At 45.6% G+C, this 19,714-nt stretch overlaps 1 protein-coding gene across 1 annotated transcript in view; it reads left to right on the top strand.

Annotated features, from left to right (window-relative positions):
* LOC146866939 (importin-9-like) overlaps positions 1 to 17,829 on the top strand; it is a 51,414-nt gene extending 33,585 nt beyond the window's left edge. Inside the window, exons 3-4 of the mRNA XM_085603267.1 lie at positions 15,661 to 15,761; positions 17,612 to 17,829. Of these exons, the coding sequence (XP_085459393.1) occupies positions 15,661 to 15,761; positions 17,612 to 17,756 (246 nt within the window). The 3' untranslated portion in view covers positions 17,757 to 17,829. The remainder of the gene's footprint in view (positions 1 to 15,660; positions 15,762 to 17,611) is intronic.
* The last annotated feature ends 1,885 nt before the right edge of the window (positions 17,830 to 19,714 follow it).

Genomic DNA, 19,714 nt, shown 5'->3' with positions numbered 1-19,714 from the left:
GTTTTATGATGACTAAGTCTGAATCCCTCAGTAAAGTATTAATGCGATAGTACAAGTATAAATGGGACATGTGGTTCATGACTGAATGTCTTGTGTGGTCGTTTTGCTTAAACTTTCAGGCACTACTATTGAGACTAGTTATTTTTAAAAAAACAATCTGACCGCAATAATGCTTTGTTATATCAAAGCTTTCGCCCTTGAAGCGTCATCTTCCTTTTTCTCAATTTACGAGAATCAGGCGTATCACTTCAGATTTAGAGCTAGGCTTGCAGACCATTCAAGACTTTAAAAAGAAGTTTTTGAGTCGAGGTTATCCTCAACAGGTAGTAGATCAGAGTATTTTGCTACGATGGGATTTGCTTCAATCAGAACCTGACTTTAAAGGAATCTTTTCCAATCCTCCTTTATTCGCATACAAGAGGTCACGTAATTTGAAAGAAATTTTAAGCAAACCCGTAGTCAGTGTTCAAGTCCCCCACAAAGGGATGTCTAAATGTATGAACTGTTCGCACTGTAACAATGTAATCACAGGTAGATGCTTGTCACACCCTTGTTCAGGTAAAAAGATTTTTCTAAATTTTAATGCCAACTGCAACAGTCATCATGTTATCTACGTGATAAAATGTCTGTGTGATTTACATTATGTGGGTAAGACGGAGAGGGTCCTCCGTACCCGCATTACAGAACATAAAAGCAGAATTAGGACCAAGACTATCAGTTCCCCATTAGCGCAACGTTGGCTAGCTGAAAACCACACGATTGCTCAGTTAAGATTTTGTGTTCTTGAATTGGTTGAGACTCGTCCTGACAGACATGTCCAGAGTTTTATCCCAATGTGAGTCTCACTGGATTTGGTTTATGGAAACGATTTTCCTGAAAGGATTGAATGACAAATTTGAACTGTCTTGTTTCTTATGATATTGCTCTTCTGTGCTTGTTGATTTCTGCTTTTTTCATGAAATTAATGTCGAATTCATTGTTGCAATTCTATTCATTATTTCGTTCTTTGGAATATTAGATAGGTGTTTTATGTATTAGATTAGGCCCACCATTATTGATTTCTTTGATACTTTTGTTTTTACTCACTGTGTATTTTGGCATCTATTTGGCTATTCATTTGACATTTTGTTACTTTCGTGTTAATTTGGTTTTATATGCAACTTGATTCCATATGTGATTGATTTGTGATGTATAACCATTTATTATGTTTCACTTACCATATCACAGTATATAATTGTAGCCGTTATTATTGCGCATATTTATTATGTTGAATCGTTCATTTTTGTTCATGCAAGCTTCTGCTTTTCTTTTCTTTTTTGCTAAATTGGGATCCTCACCCTAATTTTCATTCTCACATTTTTTATTTTAATTTTCACATTTCACCTCCACCTTAATTTAAATTTTTATGTTGATCTCACCGAGTTGGTTTCATACTTAAATCAATCAAAACGAGCTTTATTCGATTTTAAACATTAAAATCATAAAAGCAGGCATATAAAAAAACATTTCATTTTATATCTAAAATTCGTTAAAACACAGAGTAAATACAAGTTTCTAAAAATTCTTAAAAATTCATTTAAACAATTGATAGTTTCTATTACGTCCAGAGAGCTAAGTTTATATTACTATGCATAGTGTATCTCATCTCACAACCGAGTCCTTCTGATATGTTTTACATCTGACAATTAAGTTTCATACTTATTTCAGTCCCATTTCTATTGCCATCTAAAACCGTTCCGTATTTAGACGTAGATGACACGCGGGCTTACTTGATGTAGCCGGCATCCTCCTTGTGGTTGCAGTTGTTCGCGTCTCCACTGTTTTTATAGAGTCACCATTTGTATTATATGCCTGCACTTTATTGTGCTTCAAGATTATTCGTGTATCCCCATTCATACGAATTCCGTATATTACAGGTGTTTGTCATGCCTTTATGAATGTGCTTTAAACAACACATTTGATTTCGTCACTCTCTCTCTCATCAATTCACTGTTAAGCCCACTCGTTCTCAGTTTTCGTTTTTTCTGCAGCCAATTCAGGTTTCTCGTCGGTTTTGCTTTTCGCTTCGAGTTCATTAACTCGAGCGTTAGAGGTATGCTGTGTACACTTCTGATCTTGATTCACTTAAACTCAATTTTAAGATTCACGGTCACTTTTGTCCCATGCTTTTCACGTATTTCACGATTTTCACATTTAGTTCCCGCATTTTGTTAAGTCTTTTTCTTTCTGTTTTCAATCGGTTTCCAGTTATAGCACTAGTAGGCAAGATGCTGGTTTTGTTTCTTGCCACTGCATGTGGTGGATACTCTTAGCTTGCTTTTTTGTTTCTCTTTTTCTGCCTTCTATTGGGCTCTGTTTTTAAAGATCATTACAGTGTTTCTTGCCACCTTAACCTTTCACTAAAATAAGATTATTGATATATTCCAGATACCCCTGACGAAGGGCTCATTTCATAGCCCGAAATGCATTGGGATATGTGAAGCATTTTGTTTGTCATGCTGACTATAAGCTGATTCGTTTGCCTTTTTTGAACTACATTTCCATCTGAGACTATCAAGCATAAAGCAGATCACAATCAACTTCATGTTTTGAAGATTTCATTTGAAAACTCTGACTCATTGACAATTGTTTTGTTTACCGCTTTTCACAACGATAATATTGTGCATAATAAATGGTTTTGACAACTTTGTGTACACTAGACAGTGGCTTGTTAGTAGTGCACTGGGCATTCCTGGATACTTATCTAGGTTTATTCCATTTCATTTTGAATCAGGTGGCCCGCAGAGCCCCTCACCTGGTGCACACATGATTTTCTTTCAAAGTTTGTGGATTAGTTTCATATGTTTAAACTAGAATCATTGAGTGCATTCTAGCTGCAATTCACTTATTGTTTGTGTGGTCCTTTGGCATCTGTTTACCTACCTCTGCACTGGGACTCTGTTGCTGAGCAGGCCATTTCAAAGCTTTGGTTCTTGATGTTGTTATACAGGTGTCTGTCCCCTTTGGAATCCATTGTATCCAGAAGGAGATACGTTTGGTGTACGGAAATTGCTTTGGTATATGTGAGGTAATTACTTTGAAAGACATTTTAGTTCTTGGAATTTGGAAGGTCTCAGGTCCCATAGTTTTAAACTTCCATATGGGGTCCTTCAGGGCTCATCCCTGAGCCCAACTCTCTTTAATATATATGTGGTTCCCCTGGCTAGACTGGTCAAATATCATGGCTTTGCCATGGAGTCATATGCAGACGACACCCAGATCATAGTTTCCATCTCAAACAACACTGGGGACACTGCTCACAACTTTCGTGCTCGCATGTGACAGATGAGCAGCTGGCTGTCTGAGGACTGCCCCAAGTTGAACTCTAATAAGACCAAGGTTCTCCTTTTTGGCAGTGATCCATCCATCTGTCCTCGTATTGGTGGCTCTTGGAGCTGCCCCCCCACCCCCCGCCACTAAGGCACAGAATCTGCGAGTCATTTCTGACACCACCCTGTCCTTCTCCCATCATGCGAAACCGATCACTTCATCCACCTGCTATACATTGAAGATTCTGAGGAAGATATATCCATACCCACCATCAGAACTACAGAAAACTGTGGTTTCTACATTAGTCTTGTCAAGGCTTGACTACTGTAACTGGCTTCTGATCGGTATAAATAAAGCACTTCTTGTGAAATTGCAGCTTTTGCACAACTCTGCTGCCTGTTTGCTCTTTGGTATCCCAAAATATTCCTCGGCCATGTTGGCCCTCAAAGCTCTACATTGGCTTCCAGTGAAAAAGCGGATTAATTTTACGGCCCTCTGCATCGCCTTTAAGGCACTGCATAATCAGGGGCCTGCTTATTTGATTGACCACTTCTGCTGGTATACCCCGATCAGAAATTTGTGATCCTCCTCACACTTGCTAGTGGAGCTTGGGTGGTAAAAGCTTCTTAAACATCTCAACCACATTTTGGAATCGTCTGCCTTACAAACTTTTTTTATTTTTTATTCTTTTTATTGAGAGTAGGTACAAATGTCATCAGGTTTACAAATCTGTGGGACCAATGATCACTTCACATTACAATGTAGCATCTATACATCGGTACATGCTGCTTTATACAATGTGGCACAGGTTTCATGCAGTTGGAATCAACATACAGTTCATGATTAGTCACGGTTATCCATAGATAGATCGTCGGTCGGTACTGCACAGATATTACCTCCAAAGACATTCCACTTTCCCAACACCCTTTCCCACTTCTTGGGGCATCCTCTTAGTAGGTATACTGCTCTCTCTGCCACCATCGCCATGTCCATGTCTTTACTCCAATCTCCAAGCTCCCCATTGTTCTGCAATATATCTTTTAGCTATGGTTATACCTACTGTCGCTCATATTTGCGCTGCATTAAGATCTGTGGCTTCCCAGATATGTAGTAAACACCTCCTGGGTTCCGTAGGAACTGAGGCGCCACTGACATTCGATATAGTGGACATCACTGTCTCCCAGTAAAGTACAATTTCGGGACAGTCCCACAATGTGTGGTCGAATGTACCTGATGCCCCACACTGTCGTAAGCAGAGCAGATAATCTGACCTTCCCATTTTATATAACGTCACCCTGGTGTAGTAGATTCGGTGTAGCACTTTGAGTTGAACTAAGCGTCATTTCGACGAGATTGCCACCTCTCTCGGGGATGCTAGTGCCTTCTGCCAGTCTGCTTCATCCATGTCACCCACTTCTCCCTGCCATCTCTCCCTTCGGGATTGTGTGGGGTCAGGGTGATTATTGACAATCTTTCGATATGTGAGGGATGTGGCTTTTTCATGCATGTGCTCAGTCGGCAGTCTGTCCTCCAAGGGGGAAGCCTCCGGGAGGACCGTGTCCGGTGGAATAGCTGCCTCTAATGTGTGTCGAATCTGGTCGTAGCGGAACAGTTCAGTAGGTGCCATTTCGTGTTGGTCTTGTGTGAATTGAATTACCTTCCCTTTGGCCCAAAGATCGCCTACGCGCTATATTCCTGTCATCCCACCGTGCAAATGTTTTACTATTTCGCAGTGTACCCAGCATGGCTCTATCCCGCAGGGGTGTGGCTTGTGTGGCTTGTGTGATCTTTTTGTTCCAACCGAGCTTTCTGTGTACCGTGTGCCAGAGATGAACTGTATGTTTAGTGGACCCTATCAAGGCCCTCCGTCGGTTGGTGTTATCTAATGCTCGGTTGATTCACTCAATCCCTAGCGTGAATCGGTCTAGATGGTAGGCCGGATCGGTGTGCGGTGCGTGTATCCACTGGTTTATTACGGTCAGCTGGGTCGCCCAGTAGTACATTTGTATGTTGGGTAATGTTATGCTCCCGTCATACCACGAACTAAATAATTTGGACATTGCTATTCGGGCCGGTTTCCCATTCCACAAAAGCTTAGACACCTTCGATTCGATGTCCCGGAAATAATCTGCAGGAACCAAGTAGGGGGTGTTCTGTAGGGCATACAGGAAGCGGGGCAGTGCCATTATTTTGAAGAGTGCTGCCCGTCCTAACAGTGCCAGCGGCAGGACCTGCCAGTGTTTGGTGTCTCTGCGCAGTCTTTTTAGGGGTTCTAGAAGATTTAACGTAATGAAATCCTCAGTCGGGTGTGATATGGATCCCCAAATATTTAAAGCTGCTCTTTGCTATTTCCACCGCACAGCCTGTGGGGAATCGGGCCGTGCAATCCATACAGTATGGATTTACTCCTATTAATGGTATAACCTGATCGCTCTCCATAGGCCTTGCTGATATTTATGATACCATGTAGGGAATGGTAGGGGGATGCCAGATATAGGAGGATATCATCAGCATATATGGATATGTGATCCTCTCAACTCTCCGTCTGCAAACAATCTGGTCTTGTCGGATCCACGCCGCGAGCGGCTCTAAAATCAGTGCGAGGAGCAGCGGCGACAGCGGGCACCCATGTCTTGTACCTCGCCCTAACGGGAATTCCTTGGAGATGTGTCCATTCGCCACTACGTGCGCAAGAAGGTTCGTATAGAGTAGCTTTATCCACGAGCAGAGCACAGGTCCGAAACCAAACTGCAAATAGGAATGGCCAGTCTACTGTATCGAATGCCATACGGGCATCGAGGGACAATATCACAGCTTCTTCCTGTATCGTGTGTTTACGGCCTAGTACACTCTGGAGTCGCCTCAAATTCAGGGCTGTTCTCTTGCCAGGCATAAGTCCCGACTGGTCAGGGTGAATTAAAGTCGCGAGGTGGGGTGTGAGTCTATTTGCTAAAACTTTGGCCAAAATCTTGTCTTCTACGTTGATCAGGGAGATGAGCCTGTAGGAAGCGCAGTCCTGGGCTGGTTTCCCGGGTTTGTGTATGGCCACAATCGTTGCAGTTCTCTGATCTTTAGGCAGCGCACCCCTGTCCAAGCTAGTGTTGTACATATCCAATAAGTAGGGTGTGACATTAGTGGTGCCCTTCTTAAATAGTTCAATTGGAAAGCCATCTGGCCCCCGGGCCTTTCCTGACTGCACACTCCCTATTCCTAAAGTTAATTCCTCAATAGTGAGCTCTGACTCCAATATTTTGGAGTCATTTTCCGCCAGCGTAGGGAGACAGATGTCTTTAAGGAACAGATCTGCCTCTTCCTGGTCCATCTAAACTGCTGGGGAGTAAACCTCCGAGTAGTGGCACACTAGTGTATCCACTATAACCTGGGGGTCCGTCACCACCACTCCCGCCGCGGTTTGGAGTTCCGCTATCCAGCGGCTCGCGCGTTCTCATCTGTCTAGCCACGCCAGTAGCCGGCCGGCTTTATGCCCTACCTCCTATATGGTATGGCGCGTGGCTGTCAGTCGGTTTTTAGCGCCTTCCCACAAATACTCCTTGTATTCCTTTTTTTAAGCTGGAGCAGGTGTGAATGTCGGAGCAGTCGTGAGTGTTTGCAACTCGTGTTCGAGAGTGGAGACTATGTGTGCCTTCTCCTTCTTGTGGTCCGCAATTAAGGAAATAGCTTGCCCCGTAGGACCGCTTTGTATGCCTCCCATAGAGTAAGGGGCGATGGGACCGACGACACATTTTTGTCGAAATAGTGTTTCGTGGCTGCGAGCAAGCCTTTACAAATTTTAGGATTTTTTTTAGATAGCCCGGGTAAATCGGGAAAACACAGCAGTGTGTGGAAGTGTTCCTCGTGAATTGGGCTGAGATGGGGGGGTGATCTGAAATCCCTTGCGGTAAGTGTGTTATATCCAAAAAACGTCCTACTTTATCAGCTTAGGACAAGACATGATCTATTCTAGAAAGGCTATTATGGGTGCCGGAATGATATGGAAATTGGCGTGCGTGTGGGATGTGAGACTGCCAGATGTCCACCAGGCCTATTGTCTCAAGGAAGTCAGTGAGATTGGAATGGGAACGGTGTTGTGGGCGTGGGGGCGCGCGGTGAAGATAATCATTAAGGGTCGCGTTAAAGTCTCCTCCCAGTATTAGCTCTCCCTCAGGGAGACGAAGCAGAATGGCGTCAAGTGCCAGGAGCGCCACTGAGTGGAGTGCGGGAGGGATATAGACTGTAACCCTGTATACCCATCTGTCGTGGGCCTTACAGGTGGTGCCTACAAGGTGGGTTTCCTGCAGAAGTACTGTCGCGGGCTCGCTACGTTTAAGGAATTGGAGCACTAAGCCTCTTTTTACCATATCTCCGAGGCAATTCACGGTCCAGGATATGAATGGCAGGCTCTGGACTCGTGTGGTCTGGGGAATAATCGGGTTAGGGTGCGCGGTTACATGTGACATTAGAACTGTTGCATTCAAAGCATTGTACCTGACATACAAAGTGCAACATCCCCCGAAGATGGAATTGCTGTATCATGAACTTTAACGTTAAACAAAGAAGAAAAAACAAACGAAAACTCAAAGCGAAAAACAGTTGCCCCACCCCACTCCCTGCATGACAGTTTAAAAACTACCCGCCTACCCAACCTTGCAGAGTGTATAGTTCCCATTGTTCAATACCTTTGTGGGGGAGGAATCCACCCCAGTAATCCCTTCAACCCCCGTTTCTTATCTGTTATGGTGAGTCTTCCAGCCGTGCACTGATCACCAGCGGTGGACTCAAGTCTTGCAAGGTTCCAACATACCATCCGAAGGCAGCACAGCAAACAAAGTTAAGGGCTACGGACAGTTGAGGGACTAGACACAGCATTTGGTCCGGCGTTCCCATAGTGTCAGGGACACACACGCTGAGCAAGTGGGTATTGCCGTCACATAAATTGCCTCCCAAGAAACTATGCAGTTCAGGAACATTGACTGGGGCTCAGTCTTTAAGAGAGGTTCTGTGGAGTTTGTTGGTCACTTAACTTTAGTGGAGCCGTCACGTGTGGTTTCATCCTCTTGTTGCTGAGATTGAGGCATACTTGCTCCCTGTCGATCGTGATCTCTACCGGATTGTCCGCGATTGGTGACCTGACGCCACCCATCCAGCCAGTCTTGGGCATCCTCCGGGGACGTGAAGAACCAAACCTTGCCATCAGCCACCACTCTAAACCTCAAGGGGAAGATCATGGAGTATTTGAGGTCACGAGAACGGAGTTCCTTCTTCATCGCCAAGAAAGTACGCCTCTGTTTAGCTACGGCAGCTGTGTAGTCAGGAAAGAATGAGATCGTACTGTACCGGAGGATCTACTCTGGCGGTCTGTAGAATGAGGTCACTATCTCTGAAGTTGAAGATACGGGCCAGGATAGGTCTGGGCGGCACACCTGGTCTGGGCTGACCCCCCTGGGACTTGGTGGGCCCTCTCGACCGAAAAGTACTGCGAAAGGCCCCGGGGCTTCAAATGGTTTTTGATTGGGTCTTCCACAAGAAGGTCCACTGCCGGACCCCCGCTTCCCTCCGGCACGCCCAAAATGCGCACATTGTTCCGCCGGGAGCGGCCCTCAAAGTCGTCCAGTTTCGCCGCCATGGTTTTGTTTTTGGTTTCCAGGTGCAGCACCTATCTTTTGAGAGCAGCGGTGTCCACAGCGAGACTAGCTGTGGTTGTCTCTACATCCGACACTCTGGTGCTCAGTTTGCGGAAGTCTGCTCTTATTAGCGTGAGTTCTGTAGCGACGGTGTCGATCATTGACTCGAGGGAGGAGGGCACCTTATGGAGTGTTTGTAGGAGAGTAGGGTCTGCTTTCTATGTTCACCCCCACTTTTTGCTTTTGCTTTACTGGTTTTCGACTTAGATGTGGCTGTGGGCCTGCTAATCAGACCCACAGCCCTGCTGCTCTCTCTCTAAATTGATACTATGTACTTTAGGTGCATAACCCATTTGGATAGGATCACCTTATTGGCCTCTGTACACTGTACCTTAGGTACCCAGGGCATAGGTGTACCCTAGGCCTACCAGGGGCTGCAGCATGTATTATGCCACCCCTGGCCTGGCCTTCCATTATGACACAACTGGCTGATCACTCAGCTGGGGCAAGGTCGTGTAATCACTCCTTGCTTAGGTGTAGTATTCCTATACCTAACTTACATATAGACACATGTGTACCTATCAGCCACTCCTATGGCAGGCCTTAACAATCCTGGAGGCAGAGTGCTTGGTAACATGTGAGATGGTGCTCTAGCATGAGCTGAGCCTGTCTGCAGCTTTCGGAACCATGTCCTTATAGCTGTTCTATGATATAGCCTACCATATACTCTTAAAGTGCCTTATAATCTTAAACGGTTATGGTAACTATGGTTTGACTTTATCAAAACATGTCGTGTAAGGTGTCTAACACTTTGGAATAATACCCCCATCCCATTTCTGGGGATGAGGATATTATCCCTCCCTTCTAGAGGGAGAAGACATGTTGTAACCTACTTACCCGGTTAAAGTTAACCAGAGCCCCAGCATCACAAAATGGATGCTGCTGCCACAGACACGAGTCTGACCTCCTGCTGCTGGGAGTGATCCCGGCAAGGGAGGCTTGGACAATAGGTTTCCTGCCTTGGGAGGTGCGAGCACCACCCCAGACAGGCCTTAGTGTATTGGGGCAGGGAGGGATGAAAAGAATGAGACATGCCTGGGGCACACAAGGTGTCCCGTGCATAGTCCAGTTCAAACCGGTGCTGGGGCACTCCAGCCCCAGTCCTGGCGCGAAACTGGACAAAGGGAAGGGGGTGTAACCACCCCCCTCCCAGGTCCCACCCATAAGGCGTGACCTAGCAGGTAACCCAGCCCCCCAGATTTGGATAAGAGTGGTAGCTGGGCCCCAGGAGATTAGATTATCCTGAACCTGCAACTTGAACAGAAACTCTGGACCTTCGACATTCGACGAAAGAAGAAGACTGAAGAATCTCCCTTGTGGCCAAGGAGTGGCTACCCTGTGCAAACAGGCACCATCAAGAGACTACCCTTTGCTTTGCTAAAGTTCTACGAGGGACCGACTGCAGAGCCCGACCAGAGCCTTGACTTCCAGACTTCTCCGACCCTGATCCACATCCACAGCCGAGCTGAGATTCGTGGAGGCGACGAGAGACGTGGGACCGGCTACCTGGGAAAAGTGGCTAGTATCTTCCAGCGCAGCTTCTGAGGCACCCTCGAAGTTGTGCACCGGGGATTGAGAAGCCCCAACCCCAAGCACCATCTGCACCGAAGATCAGCCCCCCACACTCCACGAGTCCTGCGTGGGGCCCTTCTGCATTTTCCTGCTTGCCGCGTCTGTCCGGTTGCTTGCCCGTTGGCTAGTGGCCTTTGTGACGACGCTCCCTGAAATCTTCACTGCTGGTTTGGCTCCTCCAGACTGGTTCCCGCTTCCTTGCAAAAGAGAAGCACCCCAGACCTTCCTGGTCTGCACCAGAAGCAAGTCCTCCGTTCTTCGTGGGTTCCGCTTGCCAAGGCTTGGTGAGTCCTAGTTCGACTTCGACGCCGCCGACAGCAAGAGCCTTCGTGGGACAGCTCGCCTCCTGGTCCTGGTCGTCCTCGACGCCTCCTGGTACCCGTGGCTGCAGCGACAAGCTTCACCTTTCACCTGCAATCTTCACGACATCGCCTGGTTCCTTCCTGGTTCCACGTGGTCACTGGCTAGTGACCTTGACTCTGTCCCTTCTGCTTGCAGGTATCCTCTCTTCTTGATCCCAGCCTTGGGATCCACCGGACACTCTTCACTGACCGCCTGTCAGCAACTTTCCTTCAGGCATCCATAGAAGTCCACGACGAAACCCGACGCAAGTTCACACCTATGCACCCGCAGTCCGTGGGCTAGATAACTTGGGTACTCCGGTGCTCACAAGGGTAGTGACTATTCTAGGGTCTAGTTTCCGAGTCTCGACTCTCTAGCTGCTTCAGAAGTGTCCTTAAACTGTTAATTTCTAACTGCTAGTAATTCTATCGACTTTTACGCATTACGCGTGAGTGTTTCCACTCAGCACCTGAATCCCGTGGGCCTCCCACTTCCTAACTGTTGCTAGTGTAGTGTAGCCCCAGCGATTCCCTAGGCCTAGGCCTATCCTATTTCCGTGACAGTGGTCCTTATACCACTTCTTTAGTATATGGTTTGCGTGGCCCCTAGGGCCTAACTGTATTACTTACCTGTGTGACTTAATGTATGCATAAATAAGACTGTGTTGTACTTACCTCTAATCTCATAAAGAGTGCTGAGGGTTTGACTAGAATAAATACACTTTATTTTATATATATATCTGTTGTGGTGTCCTTTCATTTGGTATTCAAGGGATTATATATGGTATCACAGCTGGCTTCACATGCCATTCAGAGTTTAGCCTAAGACTGCTCTTGTCCATGCTACCACTAGGATAGCTGGTCTATAAGGTTGACTTTACAACCAATCACCATAAGGGTTGTTTGGACTGATATAAGGTGTACACTAGAACTAGTGACATCATACATCAGGCCAACTTCTCACAGTGTTGACATAATATCCTGTGAAGTGACTTCTTTGTTCGGTTTTCCAGTGTGTTCCTCAGTGGCAGTTGCTGCACGTTCCAGCTGTTACTGGCTCGTCTTAGCACATGCATATTTGTCCAGTTTGGTCTGGTGCACAACACGCTTGCCCCTGCCTCCATGGTTCCACACACTGATGGAGCGGTTAGCTTTGCGACAAGGTAGGTGGTAGTACTCACCGCCGCCTGCCAGTGTTTATGGGGAGCACACATGCCTGTTGGGTTTCCTACCCCCTAAATAGCACTTTGTTGTTCACCTGCCACTGGAACGCGATGGGGAGGGAAGGGTGGCGTCGACAATTATTAGTTGGAATATGGAGGAATCCAGGAGGCAGTATCAAGCTGTCTTTCAGTCCGCCCAGGGAAGGCAATGTGCACAAGGCTTCAGTGAATGTGGTGAGCCACCGTGAACCCGGGAGATACAATTGCGGTATGGGTGCTGTGGGTATTCCTGGTTGCGCACGTCGAGACCTCTACAACAACTGCAGGTGGCAGGATATGAGGGCCACCCGGAGCACTGAGATTGACCTTTAGGAGTCTGGCGAACCGGGCACTCTCATTCTTGAGGCGAGTAGGTTGTGCGCCCAACGGCAGCCTCCGTCCTCCCCCGCCGTGCCAGGAGCAGTCTCCGCCAAGGATGGTGCATTCAACAGTCCTGGAGCCACTCGCGGCTCCGCAATATGAAGGCTCCCGCCGGGTCCGCAATGACGCACGTAACGGCGTGTAAGTTGATGGGCGGTCGTTCTCCCTAGAGGTGCTGGTGCTACCAATGCATGTGCACAGAGGATGTTTCAATCACTGGGGCTGATTGGTGCTAGCCACGCACAGTCTTCAGTGAGGCCCGGGCAGATCTCCTCTCACCTTCTGCCCCTCCTCATGGGGGGCCTGGATACAGCGATCTGACTCCGCCGTACACCGAGCTACCGGAGACGCTGGCAGTGCAGATGTTCCACACCCGGGCTCAGCAATGCGGCCCCGGCTCCAGGCCACTGCAGGCGCTCCCCACACGGAGAGATGCAGGACGGGCCGCCGACCGCCCAGGCCAGCAGATAAACAGAGGTCCTGGATTCCACTCGGCGCATAGACCACAAGTACTGCAGACGGTCCATCTTTGTTGAAGGCAGAGCTGCGAGTACCGATACGGGTCAAAACGGTGCTCGCTGTTTTCCGATCCCGCTGGCTTGTTTGTCGCTCACTGCTACAAATGAGTGAACAGATTAGTGGGAAAGTCTGCGGAGGTCCGGAGCTTCACTAGGCGGCGGGCATTTCGATCGGCTGCCGGTCACGGTCCTCCCCCGCCTTACAAACTTAAACTCGTCGGACTTGATGCGTTTTAATAAGGGCGTCATGATCTGCTAACTTATTGCATAATTTCTGAATTTTCAGGCTCTAGCCTTTAATTTAATCACCGGGATGGCCTGATGTTTGTTGAAAAGCGCCGAAACGCCCCAGGGTATTAGCCGTGCGATACAAATAAATAAATAAAGCACCAGTCCCTGCAGTTAAACAGGGAAAACGTCTTAGCTAGTGAAGTTCCTTTCAAGGTTTCTTTGTGTCCAGGAGCAACAGCTTTGCCTTCTATATTATGAAGTTACCTCTGTGGATATTGGATACCTTGCAGGGATGAGGAAGAGTGGCGACTCCATCATATCACTTTTGCTGTACGGTTGAGCCTTTCTTCATAACCATTTCCATGTTTACATTTACGTTACAGGAGTTGGTGAATTTGTTCCATTTTCTGTTAGGTGCATGAAGCTCCTTTCTGCATTTCCAAGCACTATGTGCAAATATTACTATAACAAATGGTAGTAGTTCCAGGTTATAAGAACTCGCCTCTTAACACTCTGCCCTTTCATGCTTACCAGTGTTTCCTCTTCTTCGGGCATGTGTGGATACATGACCTTGTATATCTGTGGTAAGAGCGTTTATTTTAAGCCGGCTCTTGGATGTTGCTTGCACTCCTCTGGCTCCTGAGCCTCTTGTGCACTGGCAGTGCTTAGAATTTGGTGCTGCTGTGGTTATGCCTTCCCTTTTTATGATCTTAGTGCTTGGAGTGTTGCTGACTCGCTTTAATTTTTTCATGGCTGATGTGACAGTTACATGTCCATCATGTTCTGATGGTTCTTGTTGTGGTTGATGAGTATTGACCATCCTTCCCTTCTTTTTGGTTGTCGTTTTGTGAAAGAGTAGGGCTGTATTCTAAGTTCCCCATGGAGAGTACAGGTTCTTCAGAGAATGTGGCAATTGTAAAGCTGATTTCACCAGAGGCCTGGAGTTTGTACCCTCAAAATGACAGGTTTCTTTGGGCAACTCAGTTCCAAAAAATTTCCACCTACTAAATTGCATCATCCTTTGTGAGGCAGCATAACACACATTGTATCAATTCATAACACAGTGGATCAATTATCCTTACTAATATTCCTTTAGGTTTAGACTGTGGTATCACATAATACTGGATGAGTATTATCACTACATTTTATGATGGACCCTTGGGTCACCCGACCCCTAATGCAGCCAGCCTCCTGTCGTTGTCCTGTGACCCCATGACACTTGCCCTAACAAGTAAATTGGGTAGAAATTATTGATGGGGAAGAGGTGGTATTTGCCCCTGATGTTTTTTTTAAAACAGGACCCGAACTACTCCTTCACAGGTTCTTCATTGTGTGTAGGATCAGTGCATTTGGGGTTTTGGCCTCTATCCAAAATAGTGCAAGGGAAGGAGATGAGGAGGATTGGGTTTAAACTTGAGCTTGCCAGCCATCAAGTCTGGGGTTAATAAAGTGTAATGTACTGTGAGAGTGTTGGTAATTTTTAAAATAAAGCAGTGAAAATAAATGTGGAATGACAGGGGTGGCTTTCAGAGTCTTCAAAAGCCTCCACATAGATTTTCCTGCAACAGCGGTTTTGCAGTGAGTACATTGTTCCTATGGCTACCTGACAGGTGGGGTTCATCCCTGAACATGCAAAGAGCATGAGCGTGGTAGAAGTAGAGAAAAACGGGTGCACAAATAACAGGCGATTTGAATGACAACATCTGGGCCTGGAAACCACATCCATCCAAATAACCTGGGTGTAAACAAATGCAAAGAATGACTTTATGTAGAGAAGGAGGGGCTAAAGACTAGCAAGGATGATAAACCACAGTGGGTGAAATGCAGCAGAAGTGCAGAGTGGAGAAGAGGAGGTTGATCTATGTAAGTATCAGATCAGAAACCTTGCACATTTTGTAAACCCTAACTGGATTAGGTCTGCAAAGCACACCTTTTGAATAGGCCATGTGAGGAAACCTCTTTAAATAGGTTGGTGTTGGTCATAGCAGCTTCGATCTTCTATGGTTTTTGCTTGAAGCCTTCCACACAGTGAGGGAGTGAGCCTAATAATGTGAAGTTCTTGTCATAGTATTTCTTGTACTCCTAGCGATATGCCTTTCTCACTACTCACCTTCTCACACATGTATAATTTCATCTTGGTGGAGAATACAGAAATTGCAGTAGTGAGTTCTGACTGTTAGAAAAGTCAGTTTTATTTTCCGTTTTTGTAGTGCTGGGCATATGCTCTTGTTCTGTCTCCTTGTGAATTGGTAATTTTTTTTTTAAAGAAGGGAGGCTGAGGTGAGACTTGTACTGTGTGTGGCCAAGTGAACAAGCTCCTCAAACGTCTTCCTGAGAGAGAATTCAGTGATGGTGTGTTGGTATCTGAAGGAGCATTTGGTTGTGATAGTGTTATCCACGCTTTACTTGTCCTTCTGTCTTGCAGGCTGTGACTGCTCTGGTGAAGAACTTCCCGAAGCATATGGTGTCTTCCATGCAGCAGATATTGCCGATTGTATGGAATACCCTGACAGAAAGTGCTGCCTTATACCCTTTTAACAAAAAACAAAAAAAAAACTTCTCGTCTTTCTCCCATTTGATTCCTGATCTTTTTTCTTTTCTCCCTTGAGTCCTGTTCTCTGTATGTTTAGTGCTTTGTCAAGCCCTGTCCTGGTCAGTTGAGACCTCTGCCAGAGGTATCACTGTACCACATTGTCTATTCTGATTCTGTCGGTGAGTTACATCTGTGTAGGCACCAGTGTTTCGAGTTCACCTTTAAGAAACAGGGTGGGTGGGGAGAACATAGGGACCTATTTAGTAAGAGGGTGACTTTGACGAACTAAATGATGAAAGCTTAACATATTGCTCAATTAGTCGCCATTTATTGATGGCTGTGGTCTCTGAGTCTTCTTGGACGAGTTGGAGAAGATAACTAGTATGTAGTAATTAAATGGAGTTCTTGGTACTTAATTAATATTTAGAGGGATGTATTTTGAATGTAATGTGATTAAAGCAGACTGCTCTGACACAAGTGTCTCAAAGACCACCAGGAGTGCTTGAAATGTTGATACTAACATTTCTTTATACTGTTTTAAGTACCTCGTAGAAAGGTCGTCTCATTTAGGGCGATCCAAAGGCAGTGGCTAACCTAGGCTCAGCATTGTAGGACGACGCAGCTGACCCCGTAAGATTCTGAAAAGATTCTGAAAGATTAATTTCATTATGGACACTTTTTGGCAGTTGTGACAGACCGAATATGGTATTTCATTAGAGAATACCTGCTTTCGAAACCTATCTACATTCTTACATGAAGTAATTTTAGATTTCGTTTTAAACAAAGCATTAAATACCTACCTTTCATCTGAGATCCATTCATGCCAACAGCAAAAGTTTCTTCGCTGCTTAGGTATAAAGTAGCTCGATTATACAATCTCTGCAAAACATAGGAGATTAAAAAATGTATCCTGCAATACTTATATTGATTCTCTATGATCATAAATGGTGCTAACCAAACAATCCATAGGTTAATGAATTATTTTCGCTATTTTATTGATCAGCAGGTGACTGAGGTCCTTTTAGGAAGTTCTAAGTCTGAATAAATCAGAGAGAAGTCTGCAACCATCCTTAGAAATGTCCTGGTTGCCAAAGTTTGTAGACCGCCTATAGCCTCTCTCTCGCCAGTCCAGCATTTTACCTTGATCTCTGCCTGGGCCCATCCACTCTGTTACCCACCCCTTATATACACACTGGCCCCATATATGTTCTCACATTTCCATCCCCTCTCAGACCTGCCTCCTTTATTGAACACCAGTAATTGAGCCTATTTTGCTAGAAGTTTGAGCTTTCTATGAGTCCCCTTCTATTATAAAATGACCCCTTCTCTGCAGCTTTAGATTCGTTCTTCATTTTGATTCATGTGAATTTGCTTCTCGTATAAGATGGTGCTTCTTGGGATTTTCTTATTTGACCAATCTATACTTCCAGGTAATTCCCTTCTGGCATGTGATTGGGCTTCTCTAAATCTCTCTTATGGTGTAAAAGAATGCCTCTTGGCTGGTCTCGCCTAAAAGCCGGTGCTCCTTGGGAGGTATACTATTAAAGAAGGCCCTGCCCTTTAAGAATAAACCTTGTGTTCTATAAAGTACACAGTTTATGTTAAGTTCTCATTTACCAAACAGAGCCTTGGTTCTTAAGAGCTAATATAAAACCATGAGACTAAAACCATCATTAAAACTGAGATTTCTAGTATAATTCATATGTGCAGAATCTACACAAAGTAGCACTACCAGGTTTATGCTGCAGACACATTGTTTCAGCCCAACTACTGACCTCGCACAATTTCCACAATTGTACTGGATAATAATTAAATTAAGACTGTTTTCTTTAACGGCTCGCACTTATGTGAGAACGGAAGTAAACTACACGGAAGAGGTGGAAGATCCTGTTGATTCTGATGGTGAGTCTTACTTATATTTATCTTTGAAATGTCTTTGCTTATGCCCAGCCCTGCACTTGAAGGTCCTAGTATACTGTATAAGTTAGTGCTCGTTTTTATGATATGTTTGAGAAGTTCGGGTGCAATTCCTAGTTCCATCAGGACCTGCCAAAGCTTGCTTCTTGGGACCAAATCAAATGCTGCTTTTAGGTCCACAAAGACCGCATAAAGGGCACCGTTCCCCAAGACCACCGTCTTCCAAGAGACTTGGTTGACAGATCCCCTGTTATGCAGAGGATTTCTTAACTACTATATCCCAGCTCTAAAAAATGCAAGAGGTCGCCCATCTGGCGGGTTAACTATATGGCTAAAACAAGATTTAGGATGCCGAGTCACTCAAAGACCCAACATTAGCGACGATATTTTATCTGTAAAGATTGTTTCAAAGGATGGGATAAACCTTGAAATTTTTAATGTCTACGCTCGAGGTTTGCCGGGGGGGAAAAAGTCCCCAGTAGTACAATTACTGGAAGAAACAATCGACTCTCTGCCCTCGAATTACTTACCCATAATAGCAGGCGACTTTAATGCCTCATTTGAGCCCCTGGACCATGACATATCCCAGCTTGCCGCTGAAGAAGACGCAAGCTGGGGAATTCCAACCCTTGAAATTGCACCAGTAAAAAGGTGGACAGGGGCAGCAATCCAGTTAAGTGGACTATGCTTAGGGAACCAACTGAGAGCAGCCAATGGCAGGAGCCTGTCTGACAAATGTGGTTTAAATACTTTCGACAATGGTCGTAGGGCAAGTAGAATCGATTACTTATTGATTCACATTAAACTCTGGTCCTATTTTATAGATATGGAGGTAGTCAACCGACCAGAGAGTGACCATAACCCACTAGTCTCTACATTTAACTCGTCCTTACTAGGCCTTACATTAAAGCCACAAGATATACACGAGTCAGAGCACCATCTGTCAAACGATATGCGCCACCTAAAATGGGATCGGATTGCCGATGACTCGAGGGCTCTACTAGCAATTAAAGGAGAAGTCATCTCTGCACTAGAAGAATCGGGCTCATTGGTAGAGGGACAAGACCCTCATCAAAAAATAGTGGGAATACACGCAAGGCTTTTTGCGGGCCTGCGAAAATATTTCCTCAAACCCGCCCCTAACAGAAACTTTAAGACTCAAAAAAAGGAGGGCTGGTATAATAACAAGTGCAGGAAAGCCCGGGACGAACTAGGTAGAGCACTCAAACTGAAAGACCCAAAACTCGTAAGATATGCCAGGTCATACTATGGGAAGAGTCTCAAAGAGGCAAAGGTAACCTGGGAAAATGAAATATGGAAGGATCTTCTTGAAGCTTCAAGGAACAAGAACAGTAAAGTCTTCTGGGACACATACAAATGGGACAGGGGTGGCACAGCAGAGCGTCCCCAAAATAATGTGGCACAGAACGCTTGGATAGATTATTTCAAGCCTCAGTATGCCGCGCCCCCTCAAAATTCTCTTATTGAGACTTTTCCCAATGTACCTTACAAAAAGGCTATATTTTCATTAAAGGATGTGGATAGAGCCCTAGATGGAGTGGTTAGGGGAAAGGCCCCTGGAAGGGATGGAATCCCTGCAGATATGTTTATCGACGATAGAAGTCTCTGGTCCAGTTATATCATGCGACTAGCCAACGCAATTGCCCAGGGAGCGGATATCCCGCCCTCGTGGAAGGGTGCTGAAATCGTCCCTGTATTTAAAAAAGGGGACAAATCAACCCCAAGCAACTATAGACCAATCAGCTTAATTGACTTGGTCCAAAAGATCATAGGCCGCATGTTTCTCCACATAACACAATCTTGGATGGATGATTATAACATCTTAAGCCCAATGCAGGCAGGGTTCCGCTCCCGGATAAGTACAATTGACCAAGTCTTCCGATTTGTCAACCTATATTGGAAGACGGTGGTCTTGGGGAACGGTGCCCTTTATGCGGTCTTTGTGGACCTAAAAGCAGCATTTGATTTGGTCCCAAGATTTGGTCCCAAGAAGCAAGCTTTGGCAGGT

Source organism: Triturus cristatus, chromosome 1_2 (assembly GCF_964204655.1).
Source record: "Triturus cristatus chromosome 1_2, aTriCri1.1, whole genome shotgun sequence".
Lineage (NCBI taxonomy): Eukaryota > Metazoa > Chordata > Amphibia > Caudata > Salamandridae > Triturus > Triturus cristatus.
Note: the sequence above shows the minus strand (reverse complement) of the source record. Positions and strands in the feature narration are given on the sequence as shown.